Source organism: Scomber japonicus, chromosome 5 (assembly GCF_027409825.1).
Source record: "Scomber japonicus isolate fScoJap1 chromosome 5, fScoJap1.pri, whole genome shotgun sequence".
In the NCBI taxonomy this organism is placed as follows: Eukaryota; Metazoa; Chordata; class Actinopteri; order Scombriformes; family Scombridae; genus Scomber; species Scomber japonicus.
Genome location: NC_070582.1, coordinates 7,212,748 through 7,229,659, shown reverse-complemented (window position 1 = coordinate 7,229,659; position 16,912 = coordinate 7,212,748). Strand labels below are relative to the sequence as shown.

Below are 16,912 nucleotides of genomic sequence, written 5' to 3'. Positions count from 1 at the left end.
CCCTCCACCCCCCCGCCCCCCCGGTCCATTGGGAATTGGAGGATTTAGAGGCACACTGGAGCTCCATTTGTCTCGGAGCAGCCCGGAGTCATGCAGAGTTCAGACAGCAGAACACTCAGCAATTAAAAGAGAGGTTAACATGTTTTATCTCTCTAATGGGATAACACACAATATTTACGTTTGCCCCGTGATTCATGGAGAGTTTTGTACCATTTTTTTCTTTGGGTACCTTCAGGCATTCTGGAGGGGCTTCACTTTGAGGAGGAGGCTCACATCTGCTCTTGCTGCTGTCACATGCCCCAGCACCAGAGAGGATGACACCTTTGAGGAGGTAGACATAGATGAATTTGTCTATGATGAGGTATGTACACAAGTTCATGTGTTCCTCACTTTCATGGTTCAGTAGTGCTCCACCCCATTTCCCATCAGACACACAAACGTGCATGTGGGTCTAAGCAGAGATGCGTAAACTCACATTTTCTTACCCACAGGACTCTCTGTACACACACAAATCCACACAGATCTGCTTAGATACACTGAAACACACACACACAAAAAACAGCTGTTAAGAGGATGCTAAACCAAACATATCACACCATCTGTAAACCTATAGACACGAAGACACACAAAATAAACAGGAACTATCATTATAACCTGATCTTGACTCTCCCTTCATTGTAAAGTGTATGTATGTGTTTCTGAAGACACGTGTTTCTGTTGTTGCTTCTCTGTTCCTGTCAAGAAATACATTTGTTAAAATAAACTTTTAATTTCAAACAGGGAGCGCTGGACAAAGACTGGACATTACCGATCTCTGAGGACTCACCTCCCAGATGTTACTCTGTGTCAGAGCAGGTAAAGCTGTCCTGGGACATTTTGGTAAAACCTGGTGGGCTGGTAACACAGTAAATGTGTCAAGTAAATTTTGGGATTTAGCCCCTGTGTGGTGTTAATGAGTTATTTGTTTGTCCTGTCCTTTTTTTTAAATCGTAGTTATCATCTCCTTCAGGTTTTGTCTGACTCTCCCTGATTGATCTTTAAATTTATTCTCTTGAAAAACAAGATTATTTTCTAGGGGCCTGAATGTTGCTCAGTATCAGCAGATGTCATTTTTCATGCTGGTGGACTGTCGTCCTGTTTTTTTTCCCTTCATTTACCTCTCGTTGGATCTTTTCTTTGGAGCGTGCTCAGCGCTGTACATCATAGTAGCCGGTTCAGGACAGCTGATGGGGTGCAGCTGCTGTCGTGGCCGGCCTGTGTGTTGACGCTGAGGTACACATCAAAGGCGGGGATGAACAATTTAGCGCTTCCACAAAGAGAAAATGGGATCTGGAGAGTAATTAAGCTGTTAGTTTGACTTAAATATGAGCATTCCTTGGGTGTGAAAACTCGCTCTGGTTAAAGGTGTCAGACAAATACTTAAAATGAAAACACACACTTGAGTTAAGTGTGACTGGGCATTATTGTATAGGTTATATTTCATTTCCCCTAAGGTATATTGAGGACTGTATTTTATCTAAACAGAGACTAAACTGTATTTTTCCATTTGGAGCCGCAGCATCACAGCCGTCTGAACACTTGAAAACTTTAGAGAGACAGACGTTTATTAAGTTGAAATATACAATATAAAGAACCACTTAGTTAAATTAAAAACTATTAATAAAGTACTACCCAAATTGCTCAATATTTTACTCTACTGTTGTGGATCAGAATAACTAAATATACAAATTTTAGATTTTTTTTAAGCTACTGTATGTATTAGCTTTTGTTTGCTTATTCTATAAAAAACAAACTGACAAAATCTACACAAACTAAGTGATATGAGCAGAAAAATATTCCTTACTCTAATTCATGTTTGTTTTTCAGCCTCCTGGGCCCCTTCCTGAAGCCTCCCAGTACATACTTCCACCACCACCTGTATGGAGACCCAAACAGGCCTGGTTGGCCGGGGAACAGGGGGACTCCGCTGGGCAGAGAGTTTCCCCAGAGAGCTCTGATAGGTAGCACACGTAACTGTTTTGCACATGTTGGTTATACTCTACTTAATTTCTATTTATGCTTTAAATAGGAAACAATGTTTATCAATGTGTTTTATTGCTGACATCACAATAATGCTACATGAGTGTGAGTCTGCACAAAGCTAGATGTTGCTATATAAAACTGTTGAATATACAGTAAGTGACAGTCAGGCTTCCTAACTGGGTTCCTCATGCTCTCACTTTGAGCCTACTGTACCTTTATTGAGATTGGCATTGTATCCAAAGCAAATTACCAAGAAAGACATAATAAGATTTTATGTTGTCATTTAAGTATTCGCTCATGCTAATAAAAAACAACTAAATAACATGAAAAATTCAACATTAAGAACACAAATCAAAGAGGTAATACCAAAAAAACATGGACAGGAAATGAACACTGTCCATTGGCTTGGATATAAATGGACAGCCTGATAAAGTTTTGAAGTGAGAATCATGACTATTCTTGTCTTGATTATGCACATATTCAGCATACTTGTGTAATGGTTGAATCAACATCATCTATATTACAGTCATAGATAATGAACCTTTTAAGAAACCCACTTAAAACCACTTAAGGCTGCAACCTTCAGCTGCCAACACTTGAAGACTGTTGTTTTACTGAAATCAATAGGATACAATAAAGAGTTTTTCTTTCCTCTCGTCTGATAATAACTTCACATCCTCGTCATTGATAACCTGCTAATACGATTTCTGCTGTTGTGACTGTTGTAATTTCAGAAGCAAATCCCCTGCTTCAACCTCTATGCTCAGCGGCCTCTCCAAAAGATCAGAAAAGATACTTGAAGAATGGTAAATCATCATCTTATCGTATGCTGTGTCTTCATGATGACCCTTTAATACCCATCAGTGTGTGTGTGTGTGTGTGTGTGTGTATGTGTGTAGTTATGAAGTGTAATTGTCCTGGGTGACACATCTTTCTTCAGGGGCTTCACTGATAGCCACACAGCTCTTCAGATGCTTAAGAGAGCTCAGAAGATGAAGTCGAAGAAGCAGCAGCAGAGGAAACATGTGGGTGAGTGTTTGCAGAACAGAACAGATAGAAGATATTGAACACACACTGAATCATTATTAGACATGATTGTTTTTAAAATGATGATATATGACAGTTATGAAAGCAGATCAGAAGCTCTCATGGTTTATTTCTGAAATCACCCCAACTACAAAGCTTTCTTTGTTCAGTACACCTGGACATTTTTTTTATTCTTCCTGTCTCCAAATATCCCCAACAAGAAGAAACTGCTGTGAGGGCACAAATCCATCTTCTAAAAGGGAAAAAATCCAAACTAATTTTTGTTTCTCTCTACATTCCTGTCTTTGTTCCTTGAGCCGTGCTACGACAGCAGCGAAACCTTTCCACCTCGTGTACATTAACGAGCCATAACAGACAGCAGAAGCCAGGCCCTGTCGCCTCTTATTGGACTTTGTTTGAGAGCCTGCAAAGGAAATAACGATTGCCCAGAAACCTCTTGACATGTCATCCTGCGATGACTTTCATTCCATTTCATTGTAGTGGTTGAGTGTGCGGCTGCAGTTAAAGGTGACCTCACCTCCGCTCTGCTCCAAGAAACAGTAGTCCTGCCACGGTTATCATGCCACAGTCATGTAGAGGGAGGCTGCTCTTTGATCAGAATTGCAAATGCATGATTCCAATAGCGAGGCCCTTGTCATCTTGCTCCACGGACACACAGGTCTATGTCGACTGTAACTTCTAATGGCATCTGCCTCAGTGGAACCAGAGCGCTGTTCTAATATTTTCCGAATGTTAGGTTGTGGTTTTCTGCTTCTGGTTTTAGAGCAGCCTTGTCCTTCTTTGACCCTCTTTTACTCTTTCTCTGCTACAATGTAGATCCCGCCGTCCAGCTAGCCTTGTTTAGAAAATGCACTTACCAGCTGGATCCAGTGGAGGCACGACACAGACCTGCACCCCGCAACAGGAACTATATAAAAGGTAAGACTTGCTATACATTTGATAGCCCTGTTGTAAAATATGTACATTTAGTTTTTCAATTTTTCCCTCCTTAAAAAGACCTGTTTTTGAGAACAAGGGATCTTTAAGGGGTGATAAAAGGGCAACAGTGTATGCCACATAGAAGTAGTATACATCATCTGAAACCTGGGAACATGAAGATTAATTTAAGATGCAGCTCTGCGCTCTGTGACAAGATCACGTCATAAATTTCTAATAAACATAATTGGTTAGGTGCCTATTCAAATTTTCAGGGCTTAGAACATTATGATGGAAGTACAGTATATAATAGCTCTTCCCATGCTCAATTATGTCTTATAAGTTGTTGCAACAATTTTTGGGTTTATACCATCTGTTACACAGACTTGGTCAAAATGTAACCACTTGAAATTTGATAAAAGTGATGGAAAATACCACCAAAATACCACATTAAGACACCAAGACCTTGGAATAAGAAAGAAAAATTCATGCAGTGATTTGATATCAGAAACTTTTGAACTTTGGAGATTTCTGTAAGAATTTCTTTTTTTAGCCCTTATTGTCAATATGCCGCAGGAATATACCTAGAAAGGCCATATGTCCTCTGAATACCACGGGTCTCTAGTTTGTGGTTGTCAAGTTTAATGAAGCTGTGATTATCCAAAAAATGGTCTCACAACAATGAAATGGCTCCTATGGTGAATATAATTGGGCTCACTGAATCCACACGAGTCTCAGCTTTCCAGTCATATCCAATTAATGCAATTCCAAGGCTGTTTAGGGACCCTGGTATACAGGAATATTCAAATACAGCATTTTTATAATAGGCAAACATAATTTATACTGCATGTACCTGTAAAGGGGAGAGTTGTGGGTCCTTGCTTAACCCATTTCCATTCAGATATCTTGAAGTGAGAGGTCAAGGGACCCCTTTGAAAATGGGCCATGCCAGTTTTTCCAGTTGTTAGTACTTTGTCAGTCCCAAAATGTAAAAAACCCTCAACCATGTATCTGTGCTTATGTCTCTGTATATGTGGTTTTATGGAGCCAAACAGGTGTCATCTTTTCACATCTTATCAAATTTAAACTTTTTCCTTACCGTGAAGAATAGTTACAATCTACGTAGTTTGAGGAAAGGCACATTTTCTCTCCATCATTTTCTGTCATGGCCTCTTGCCCTGCCCTGAGGTGGAGAGATGATTTGGCATCATGACATTCACAGCCAGACTTAAAAGGGAGGGAAAAGCTGGAGGGAAGGCAGGAGGGAGGATGAGGGAAGTTCACTTTTATCATGAGGGCCTGTCTCCATCTTTTCCTCTGCGCTCACCCCCACCCTTCAGGGTCAAGGCCTCACATCTAGAGACCACGATGCTCACAGTCATCCAGCAGTCAGAGAGACGCTGCAACAACTGTGTTTGCCAACAGTCAGTGAAGTGACTGGTCTCTCTCTCTCTTTGGTCCAAGTCCAATGCTGCCATAAGCATGAAATACCCCTTAATTAGCTGTGGGGAAATACAATATGTTTGCCTGTCATTTTATGTTACAGTTTAAAAAAAAAATAAAGCAACACTGGGATGTTTTTAGTCTCACTTTAGCTCTTTTGGGTGGAACGCTTTAGTGATTTGTTTGTTGAATAGTTGTGAAGGAGTCCCCTTGTTTTCATTAAAGCTAGATCTTATGATTCACCTCTGTGCAGTCAAGATCAAGCAACAACTTAATTCAGTGATTTGAAAGAAATTGAATTTATTTGTCAGTAGCCAATAAATCGGCGACCTTAACAGGCTCTTTCATTTTTTTAAATGATGGATAGATTTACCACCTAGAAAATATACAAACATATGGGTGGACAGCTGGAGTTTTGACACTTCCAATTTCTCTGCCAACAATGTAATTGTAACATGAAAAATATACACTTGTTGTATGACTGACTGTGACAAAATCATTATGTTATCAGATGTTAAAATTTGAACTTCAGGTGTAATATGTCAACTCTCCAGTACTGAGAGTCTTGACACTAGGAGCAGATTGTGTGTAAGAACAATATAGCCGTGGATAAGCTCTGAGCCAACTGGCAATTGAGGATCGTTTGCATCCAAATGACCTATTACATTACAACAATATTTCCAGCTCTGTTTCTTTCCAATAATCCTTATCTCTCCCCTCCACCCTTGTCTTGATAATTAATCAAGTAGTACTGGTGTTCTCAAGCAATGAAGTGAAGCAGCTATATCAGCTGAGAAAGTAACGGGGGTGATTAGTTCGTACATCACCATTGCCTCACTCCTTAATACCCTGTGTCCTCAGTCGGTTTTCTGATCCGACTGAGAAGAATCCTGTAAAATGCGTAACCCTAACCAGTTCGGTGCTTGAGGAGACGACTCCCGCTGCCTTTTTACAGGGTGACTATGAGGCAGTGGCGATGGCGGCAACAGCGATGATGTGTCGAGAACTGGCGCTCGGTGCTGTGATTTTGGGCCTTCGTAAAAATGGGCTCAGGCTAGACACCCCTCTTGCTCCCCTGGTCTTGACCTGTGGAAGGCACCCCCTCCTCCGGATCCATCCCCAGTGCCCGGGGCGTAGCCAGCCCAGCCCGGCCCAGCCAGCGCTCCCCGGCAGGGGCTAACGTTTCAGGCTTTGAGTCAAGCCCCTTCTGGAGGTGATTAGCCCCAAACCCATGACAGATTCTTTCCAAGATATCCGACGCGGCGTGTTTATTTTATCCGGTCTCTTTGTGTGGATGTGCTGGACATGAGTAACCCACTTGAAATGGGTATCAGTTTACATACCCAGAGAGAGAGAGACAGAGAAGGAGAGAATGGAGGAGAACCGCAAGACATTTTATTCTAAAGGCAAAAAATTACAGAAATACACTTCCCATTTTTTAGACGATTTGTATTGTCAAGTGTCCGGGTGCCGCAGATGTTGAAGATGTTGTATGCCTTCAAGCATTCCTCCTTGTTTCTCCTCTTACTTTCCACCGCCTTCTACTCAACCCCCCCAGGCACACACATTTTTCCAGCCTCCTTCTTCCATCCAAACTGAGATCCAACCCCACCAAACATCCGTCCTCATGTCAGAGGGACAAGAGGGTATATATTTTTATTTCAGGCTGGAACCCCTGCCTCCTGAGCACTTAACTCGATTTCACACTTCAAGTCATCTACAAAGTCCAACTGAAACACAATCATCTTGTTTATCATCTATCATCCAAAATAACTTAACATAGGACTATTTACCACCATTCATATGCATTCAATTTCACCCCCTGTAATCTCAGCGCTTCTATTTATCTCGAGCAGTGGAGCTCTCTTCATTGTATATGTTTGAGATGCACTGGCACGCTTTAAGGAAGAAACATCCAGAGCCATGGTGCAGTGTGGCAGCAATCTGAGTCATTCATGAGGACACACATCCAACTAAAATAAAATCCTGCATTGCTGTTTTTTTTTTTTTACAACGAAATGGCATATAGACAAGGTTAACATTTAACATAGCTGTTTTTGGGTAAAGTCTCAAGTCTGTCAGAAAAACTCAAAAGTCAAGCTCAGAGTCTTCAAGGCCAGGTTGAGAACAAGTCTTCATGAACTAATTGGAAAGATGCAAGTCTCTGAGTGCTGACCGTTAAAATGACCCAGCTTTGAAATGTTTTCCTTTCAAACAGTTTTTTACTTATAGTGCCAGTCAAAAGTTTGGACATCATTCATTTGAACGAGAAAGTGTATCCAGACTTGTGAAATGCACAGGTCCTAAATGTAAAGAATAGTTTCGCTGCATTACATTTTTGGTCTTAATGAAAACAGAGATGAAGGGTAAACAATTTTAGACTGGTAAACTTTTTTCGGAAGTAGACAATCTGACAATAATTGCCACACAACTTGGCATTTGCAGGTATGTCTCCCTCCAGCTCTCTTCTTTCATTCTTTACATGACTACTTACATCAATTTTTTGTTATGGTCACCCAAGTACAACAGTGCTAATGCCTTTAAGGAGAGACTCCAAAATGTGCACAATTATCCTCAATTGTATGATTCATTGCATCTCGCCTCTTTCTATGACAGCATGCAGCTTTTGAGATTGACCGATATAACCAAGAATAAACTCTTTGGCCTTTTAGATGTGGTTGGACAACACTGAGTTACCTGAACTGGCTGTCTTCTGTCTGTAAACGTCTCTCACAGATTGCCTTTTTAGTTCAACTTTGACCTACTGCACTTTCAGTTTTCCAACATTGTGTGTGTGTGTGTGTGTGTGTGTGTGTGTGTGTGTGTGTGTGTGTGTGTGTGTGTGTGTGTGTGTGTGTGTGTGCAACATTTCCAACATTGTGTGTGTGCTCATTTTTGTACCACTAAATAAAATGGTTTTGATGATCTGGAAAAATTGTTGACTTTTTTACAATCACATGTTTCTTGCTCCATTTGACATTGTTGTAGCAATGTTGCTATGTTCCCAGATCCCAGCAATTATTTTACAAGGGCATCATAACAAATTAGATCCAAGTTGTAATAAACTACAAAGGAAAAGAGAACTATGTAATATTACTCAAATCGATGATAGTTGGCACATTCATGACACTATTTCGTTTCTTATTAGGGTCCACATTAGTCTCTGTTGCCTGACTCTGTGTTGTTTGTTTCTGCAGTGAGGTTGGAGGGGAGGAGGCTCCAAAGTGCCAGCATCATGTCTCTCCTTTAGCTTTGGTTTGCTGCGGGCCAAAGCCTCCACCCTCCCCTCCTACTCCTCAACTCTCTGATATTAAGTCAGAGTTTTTCCCTCCTCAGTAGAGACGAGCTTGCTTAATGTGCTTAAGAGCCCCTCTTAACAGGCGTGACTCCTACAGGCCCCCTCCTGATGTCCTGGAGGAGTACTGGAGGGGGATTCAGGAGGTTTTGGGGGTCAGGAGGGGGTTTTAGTGGAAGGTTCAGAGGGGAAAAGGGAGAGGAGATTTTCTCCTTGCTACTGAAGTCCAACATCATTTTTTTCATGGGACTCATTTTGTATCACACCAATCCCATGCTATGCTATGATGTGCATTCACTTCCAAGCAATTTGATTTCAATATAAGTGACATATAAAAACCGTAAAAGACAGTAGAGACGTCTTGTTTGGTTGATACAGTGATATAATAAGTATATGAACATGGACATTAGTGTTTTTCAGGACTGCCCATGCTTCGCCTCTCTGTATTTTCAGCTTTGGTAAGTGCGAGTGGCCATTTCCTGGCCTTTGCTGCCCCGGGGGGAAGCATTTATCACTTGACATTTTTAGTGGGGCTACTCAATTAACCCATGAAAACTGTAAAGCTTTTCTCTCCTTTTTACAACTCAGCAAAAGCAAGTAAATGGCTTAAATAAATGCATCATTAGTTCCAGCATTGGGCTGTCAAAATTCATCAGTTTTCACCCATCTACGGCAGCATTACTGTCAGCGCAACATAAATGTTTACTTTGAATTACAACCTTATTATGGGATTTCGACATAACTCATAAATCAGCAGCCTTTCAGATTTCTCTCTTTAACAAACTGTTGTAACATTGCTTTGATTCAATTTTACCGAGAACCACAAACCCCCACAATTGTTGGAAAAAAGCAGAGCCTCTCTTGTTGCATCTTTCAGCAACTTTGGATGTATTATAACAATACCCCTGAGTCCTCCAAACAAATACACCACCTTAATCCCAATATAAACACAGGGAGCTTTGACCACAGATCTCCCTCAGTGCTGGGAACTCTGGCCCACTGTAATTACAGTGAAACATGTCAAACGTTGTCACAGATTAGGCCCGTAACCTGTTTATTTGTTAAGCTTGCACACTGGTGAGCATCTGTTAACACTTCACTGCAGTTCTCATTATGTCTCCTGTCATTTTAGAAACATCCCACCTTCTCCCCAACATTTAGGCAGCTCACTAATTTCTCTTTTCTTTGCCGCCATTGTCATCAAGAATGTTATTCAATCGACAAGAGGAGCTGGAGGTATAAAAATAATCGCCTGTGACGTTTATTTTCTGTCGAGTGCAGTTCGTGAAGCTGAGCTGGGCCTTCCGCAAGAAGAGAGGAATGAGCAAGTGAGGCAGGAACGAGCTCAGGAGTGGCTGCACACCCAAGCTGCTCAGTCTGACAGGGACTCAGAGAGGTGAGCAGTACTGGATTGTAGGTATTATGCAAAGAAACTATCCTCTAATTTACCCCTAACAAGATCTAGCCATGTAGACAATCTGTTGGTGAGATATCAGTCTCTGTGAGATTTCACACTGAGGTCTCTGGATTAATAGTACAACTGAGACATTGTTTTTGGAAAGGCACATTGAACTTTCTAAATGAAAATTTGCAGTGCTGTGAGCACCACAAACAAAATTCCATTCACCGTCATAGTATTGGTGTAGCAGCAGAAATCCCCGAGGCAGCTATCTCACAACCGGGCCAAATAAAACCCAAACTATCTGCATGGCTAGAGACCCCTGAAGGTGCAGTATGTAAGAAAATACATCTTTTCTTGTTTTGGATCAAGGTTTCATTTTGTTTCCAACATTTTTATTCTTTCATCAGCAGTTTTACAGTAGTGAATGATGGGATTTTAGAGAAATCAATGATAAATTCACAGCTAGAACTGATTTTAATTAATAAAACATTGCCATGGCTTTTATTTCTATCAAGCTGGTTAATTGTGCTAAGTGCTGAAACCATATCTTCTGTACAGAGCTGATTTCTGTGCTTGTGTTAAAGCAGAAGGGCAATGTATCACCAAAATGTAAGAAGAGGCAGATCTGACTCTGAAATGTGAAATGGGTATTGGCAGTGAGCATTTGGGCTATCCTGTGCTAACTCCTAACCTACCCAACAAACAGACATCAAGATTATCATGAGTGGAATCTGTGTTTATTTTATGACATGTCAGAGGTAATTGCACAGAAGTGAAGAGGGGAAACTGCTGAATTCTTCTGAAATACGCAGAGCACTAATAACCCATATGTTTGTACATTTTTTTTTCTGTCTTATCCTCAGCGAGCATTTCTTACCGGAGATCAGCTCAGATATTCTGAATGGAGGCAGAGTGCAGCTTGTGGTGAGTACAGTCCCCTCCCGCTTTCCTCTGCAGTCCACTCACTTCATTGAACGACAGTGAATCTTGATTTGAATCTTTCGTGGGGGGCAGTTGCATGTATGTGGAGGTATGCAGTATTTACATTCAGCAGTCAGAGTCATGTCCCACACTGTGGGTTCCCTCTCCTGGGGCCTGGCTCATCAGCTTCAATTTAAAGAAGAGAAGGGGGGGAGGTGAGTCTGAGGGTAAGCTCCACAGTGACACTTTCAATTGGATCAACTGGCTGCAATTTCTTCATTTCACTTGCAGAAATCCCAGTGTCACTTTTCAGCAGTGTGCCTGGACCTGAGAACGATACTGATGCTCGTGAGGTCTTTGAAGTCAGAAACTGCTGGTCTCCGTGTACTGTTATAGAGCAGTTTGAGTTATGATCACTGGCAAGAGGAGCCGCCCCCTTCCTCCTGTTTCTTAGATATGTTCAGACTGCAGAGCCGCTGGTTGTTGAATGTTTTTCAAAATGTTGGACTGCTTGCGTGAGACGTGTCACGTTGGGCCTCATTTGTGTGTGTGTGTGTGTGTGTGTGTGGTGCGTGCAGGCTGAACCAGGATACACAGAACCTCTACATCACGCCAGTGGATTGTGGGCCAACAACAGTTTAGCTGCCCAGCCTTGCAAAGAGAACAATTATCCTCGCAGAAACTCTTTGGGTCATGCAAGTGAGTCTTCTCAGCCGTTTTTCTACACAAACTCACCTTGTTCCTATAAAAACATATATATATTTTTTAAATAAACTCTCAAACATAGGAATCAACAACACCTGAAGTAAACTGTGTGACTGAGTCTTTTTAATTTTTACTCACAAAAACAGTTTGTTGCTTATGTTTAATTTTAGAGAAATTTACTCATCAGATTCTGCTGTTTGTTTTCCTTAGACTCTTAAAATTGAGAACTATTTTCTTCAAATTATTGCAATGATAGACGAAGATAAACTCAAGAGTAACATAAAAATACTCACATATGATTTATAAATTAAACAGCAAAAACACAGTTCTGGCTCAACACAATATCTAAGCTAGCATACATTAATATTCCTTTATGTACTTGTAATTAGCCAATTGCTGAAACTCTGACTACTTCTACAGTTGTTCCTACATATTCATAACATCAGAGGGGCTTGTGTGCATACCTGTGTGTGTGCACGTCTGTATAAACCTGTGTGTTGAGTACATGTGTGTACAGATGTTTCCGTGTTTGCACACATGCACCCGTGGGTTTCGGGTCATACAGACCTGAGTTAGCCGAGCCAGGGATAAAGGCCGCTGCTTATTCAGCCCAGACTCAATCCACCGGTCGGCTGCTTTGGGAGGGGAGGGGAGCTACAAGGTCGGGCCGGGGACAGAGTGCCGTGAATTTCTCCTCTGACAGGAAACGGGCAGTCTGAAAAAAAAAAAAAAAAAAAAAAAAAAATCAGTCCTTTCAGCAAAGAATGACTGGCCCTTCTGTCAGGAGTAGTGGGGGCTCAGGAGTCTGAGTGACAAAGATGCTACTGACAGCCTGACAGCAGATGACCACTTTAAACAGGCTCAGGAATCCAAGTGAAGGAGAGCCCTGTCCCCGTTAACGAAGCCAAATTGGATTCCGATGATGATTTCAAAATTATATCCACGAGGTGAAGCAGCAGCAGCAGCAGCAGCAGCAGGAGTGAGTGTTGTCGTGCTAAGCAGACAGACTGTTGTTCTTCTCCAGAAGCCCGGCTTAGAGAGAGAAAGCCTCTCTGTCTTCACCGATAAAAACACTGCTTATCGTAATTGTCTCGAGCAAATTGAAATATGAATGTATGTTTAAGGCAAGATCATTTTAACAAAAAAGGCCAATTAGATATTTCTTAAACTTGGAAGGGCATCTAATGGTCTCAGTAGTACATCATCAAAAACTCATCATATCAGAGGAAATTGATTATTTTTAGCGAAATCAAGAAATTAGGCAAATTCAGCTTCATTGATTAAAATATTAGCCAGACTATATGAGTCAGTTTAATATTATGACTCAAAGATAAATCAAACTTTATTTATCAAAAACTTGTATTTCCTTCGCCTCTGAAGTGACATACATACATCAAAGTGAAGGTTTAAAGTTAGAGGGTTCACAGAGTTTGCCATAGCAGTAAAGACTACATGAATACTCTATAACCTACTCAATAACCTACTGCAACACGATACCCACCACTTGCTGGGACGGTGCCATAAAATGCGTTTCCAGGCTCACAAAATATTTTCATTACATGTGCAGAGGAAACCACTTAAGTTGCATATCTGCTCCCTCAATTTTGTCCGCTGTTCAACCTTAATAGGAGTAAATGATCGAAAACAATTTGTTTGGTCACAGCGGTTGGGTCAAATGTGTGGCCATTTGTTTATCTCCTTACATTTAATAGCATGACTGCACAACTTGCATTGAAATTAGCAACATGTGCATCAATTTTTTTTGCCCTCTGTTTTTGATTTAGAACAGATAATTGAACAAAAGTCTTTAATAAACTAAATTCAGCCACCAAAGCCGGACTAAAGTTTCTTAAAATAAACACAAAAGACTGCTGGTGGTTTATCTTTAAACTACATTACACAAACCATCAGGAGAGGAATTGCGCTGTGTTAAACCACGGACATGAGTTCAATCAAAAACTACAGAGGTGTGATTAGGTATGACTTCAGTTCAAATGTAAGTAGATGGATATTCTATACAGTGTGCCAGCTGTGCACGTATTTGGAGCCGGGTCGGTACCTGTGATGCGTCCCAGGCCCCCCCACCTCCTCCAGAGCCCTCCCCGCTGTTTGGCTCCCTGTGTGGGGCGGCCGTGGAGACTGCGGGCCTAGGCTCTACACGTGGAATGCATCATGCCCGCTCCAAGCACAGCCTTTGTTCTGTGTGTTTGAAAAGCTTTGTACTGATCCCCAGGTGAAATGGAAGGGCCTCTGATATGGCACACAACGCTCCTGACTGACAGAGCACACAAACACAGATCCTTACCTCCTCACTCACACTTAAGTCTTTTACTGTGAAGATTTAATATAGCGTCGTCTCAAGTCTACCGAGACAGAGATCAGAGACAAACGTTATCTTTCAGACTAAAGATTAAATTGCATCCTTGATGTAGAAAATATTCATATTAAAGTAATGATACATTTTTATTAGTAGATATAAAACAATAAAGAATCCAGAAAGCTTTGTGTAACTATTTTAATGCTTCATTCTAGGGCTGCCAATAAAGATTAATTTTAGTTAATTAATCTTATCTTTTGATATCACAAAAGGCCATCTGGTGACATCTTCGGATTGCTTGGTTTGTCTTACCATTAGCCTAAAACCCATAAATATTGTATTCACAATGATATAAAACAGAGAAAAGCAGCAAATCCACAGAAGAGAGAACCAGCAATTGCTTTTGAAATGTTGCTTGATACATTTTTGATAATTTTCTGTTGGATTGACCAATTAGTCGATTGTTTCAGCACTAACTTACATTTAAAGTTAAAAGCTGTAATTGAACCTATTGCTATATGATAATAATCTCAGTGTGTGCTGGCAGTTTGGTTGAAATCAATTGAAAAGCCACAAGAGTTTTGTTACCCACCATGAAATGAATGTTCTTTCCATTCAGCTAATGCTTTGTCAATTATATGCCGATCATGCAAAGCCGATCGGCTCGTTTGCGTGTACTGAGAGCAACTAAGTGAGAGCAAATTTCCAATTGTATACGTTTCATTACATTTTAAGTGTATTCTGATGGATTGGATATATTGCACAAAATCAAACATATATGTGATAAAGCTAATGCCCTGTAGAACATTTCTGATGGTAGCAGCTAGGGTTGCAAAATTCCGGGAATTTTCAAACTTGGAAACTTTCCATGGGAATTAACGGGAATAAACAGGGAATTTACTAAACTGAAGGTATGTTCTTATTAGGGAACTTAAATATAGTTGTGTAAAATAATATTTTAGCATAATCCTGACTAAAACTACCAGATATCATCCAGTACAGTTGAATATCTATGCTATCACATGCTCACGTAGCACACTGTTTACTGCAGGGCTACTGAGACCACGCCCCCTACATGCACTCTGCATACTGAGACCACGCCCCCTACAAGCACTGTGCATTTTTTATGTGCATGTTGACTTTTTTGGAGAGATTTATTTAACATTTTGAATGGGACTTTTGGATTGGGGGGATGTTTTTGTGTTCATTTTTGAGTAACATTTAACTCCACGTTCATGTTTTTGTTCTGTTTGATTGTTCAACTTGATCATGTTCAACTTATAAATAAATCTGTTTTAATTGTATCTGTTTTAATTGTATTATTTTGCTTATAACTAAACAATTATTTTTGCTTGGATATGATACCTTTCCACTAAATTACCCTCAATTGCCATACATTTCCATAAATTCCCATTTAATTCCCATAAATTCCCATAATTCCCATGGAAAGTTTCCAATTTGGAATATTTCCAAAATTCCCCAGCTTAACTTCCCATGGAAATTTACCGGAAACTTTCTGCAAATTTACCGGAAATTTTCCACCCCTTTGCAACCCTAGTAGCAGCAACATTTTACTTTACTTTACATAACTAGTCTTTTCTCCAGAAACCTATAATGTTATATTGATTATTGTTAAACCATGTTATTAACATCCATTTAAATGACTAAACAGACAAATAAAAGCAGACCTGCTCACCATGAATCCATTAAAAGCACCTCACCTCACTTTGATTGACACAAAGTTTGGTTATTCCAGGGAAAATCCTCGGGTATACAATAATTAATATACTACATTTCTGATGGTAGCAGCAACATTTTATAAGTAGTCCTTTTTCAAGAAACCTATTTTATAATAATGATTATTGATAACCAATGTAAAGCAGAACTGGTCAGCAAAAATCCATTAAAAACACGTCACAGTACTGGACACACTTTGATTGACACATGAGTCCAAATATATGATTTACATAATGCACAAATCTAATGAATAACCATTTAAAGCCTAAGTTGGATGGATTTAACATTGAAATATTAACTTGTTCTTCTTGGTTGCTCTTTCTTCAGAAAAAGAGATCCTATCGCCTAAACGAGTCACGTCTGCTCCATCAAAAAAGGATCGCATCTCTTTTCGAGACCACCCTGTCCAGCTGAGTGGCGGCTGGGGAGGGGGAAAGAAGAGGGACAAAGTGTGCAAGTAAAACACAAACTCTCAAACTGTGCAGCCAAGACACCTTTTCTTCCTGATGCAGCACGTACTAAAAACAGCAGAAGGCAAACACAGAATATTTTTTTCATTACCCTTTTGCCCCTGACAATACAATAACAGTATTTTACCATATCTGTGTATCTATTTTGGGCCAGTACATGTTCCTGTTACCTTTGGATGCAACATAATTCTCACAATAATCTGTATTGTACAATTTAGGAAATTGCAGAAATCAAAACAGCACAAATGTGATGTCCTAAAGATGCAAAGTTAATCTTCTTTGTTAGTTATAAAGCTATTTTATCGCCTGCGTGGAATCCCCCCTGCAGCTGTTCTTTTTAAACAGAGCTGAAAACTCGGGCTCCCTTTTCCTTAAAGTTAATTAAGAGCAATAGGACCTGGACCAGCCCAAATATCTTCAGGCGCTTCCATGATGTTCATTCTGCTCAAGTATCACTGCATGAACGCGATCGCAGCCAACCAGCACCGAAACACATGGAGCAAAGTCACAAACCTTTAGCAAATGACACGCTTCATATGCAAATGATGGCAGGAAATAAGAACCAGGAACCTTTATTACTCGTGGATTCGTGTTTCTTAGGATGTTGAACTTCTGTTATTGCACTCTTTTGATAATAA

The 16,912-nt window shown here is 40.4% G+C and overlaps 1 protein-coding gene across 1 annotated transcript in view; it reads left to right on the top strand.

Moving 5' to 3' along the window:
* The window catches only part of lrriq1 (leucine-rich repeats and IQ motif containing 1), a 38,838-nt gene extending 22,573 nt beyond the window's left edge, over positions 1-16,265 (top strand). The window contains exons 18-32 of the mRNA XM_053319475.1: positions 236-361; positions 781-855; positions 1,867-2,000; positions 2,757-2,828; positions 2,963-3,051; positions 3,886-3,987; positions 4,886-4,895; positions 5,325-5,408; positions 6,289-6,464; positions 6,523-6,640; positions 9,855-9,958; positions 10,004-10,118; positions 10,988-11,048; positions 11,624-11,744; positions 16,132-16,265. Coding sequence (XP_053175450.1) covers positions 236-361; positions 781-855; positions 1,867-2,000; positions 2,757-2,828; positions 2,963-3,051; positions 3,886-3,987; positions 4,886-4,895; positions 5,325-5,408; positions 6,289-6,464; positions 6,523-6,640; positions 9,855-9,958; positions 10,004-10,118; positions 10,988-11,048; positions 11,624-11,744; positions 16,132-16,265 — 1,521 coding nt within the window. The remainder of the gene's footprint in view (positions 1-235; positions 362-780; positions 856-1,866; positions 2,001-2,756; positions 2,829-2,962; positions 3,052-3,885; positions 3,988-4,885; positions 4,896-5,324; positions 5,409-6,288; positions 6,465-6,522; positions 6,641-9,854; positions 9,959-10,003; positions 10,119-10,987; positions 11,049-11,623; positions 11,745-16,131) is intronic.
* Positions 16,266-16,912: the final 647 nt, after the last annotated feature.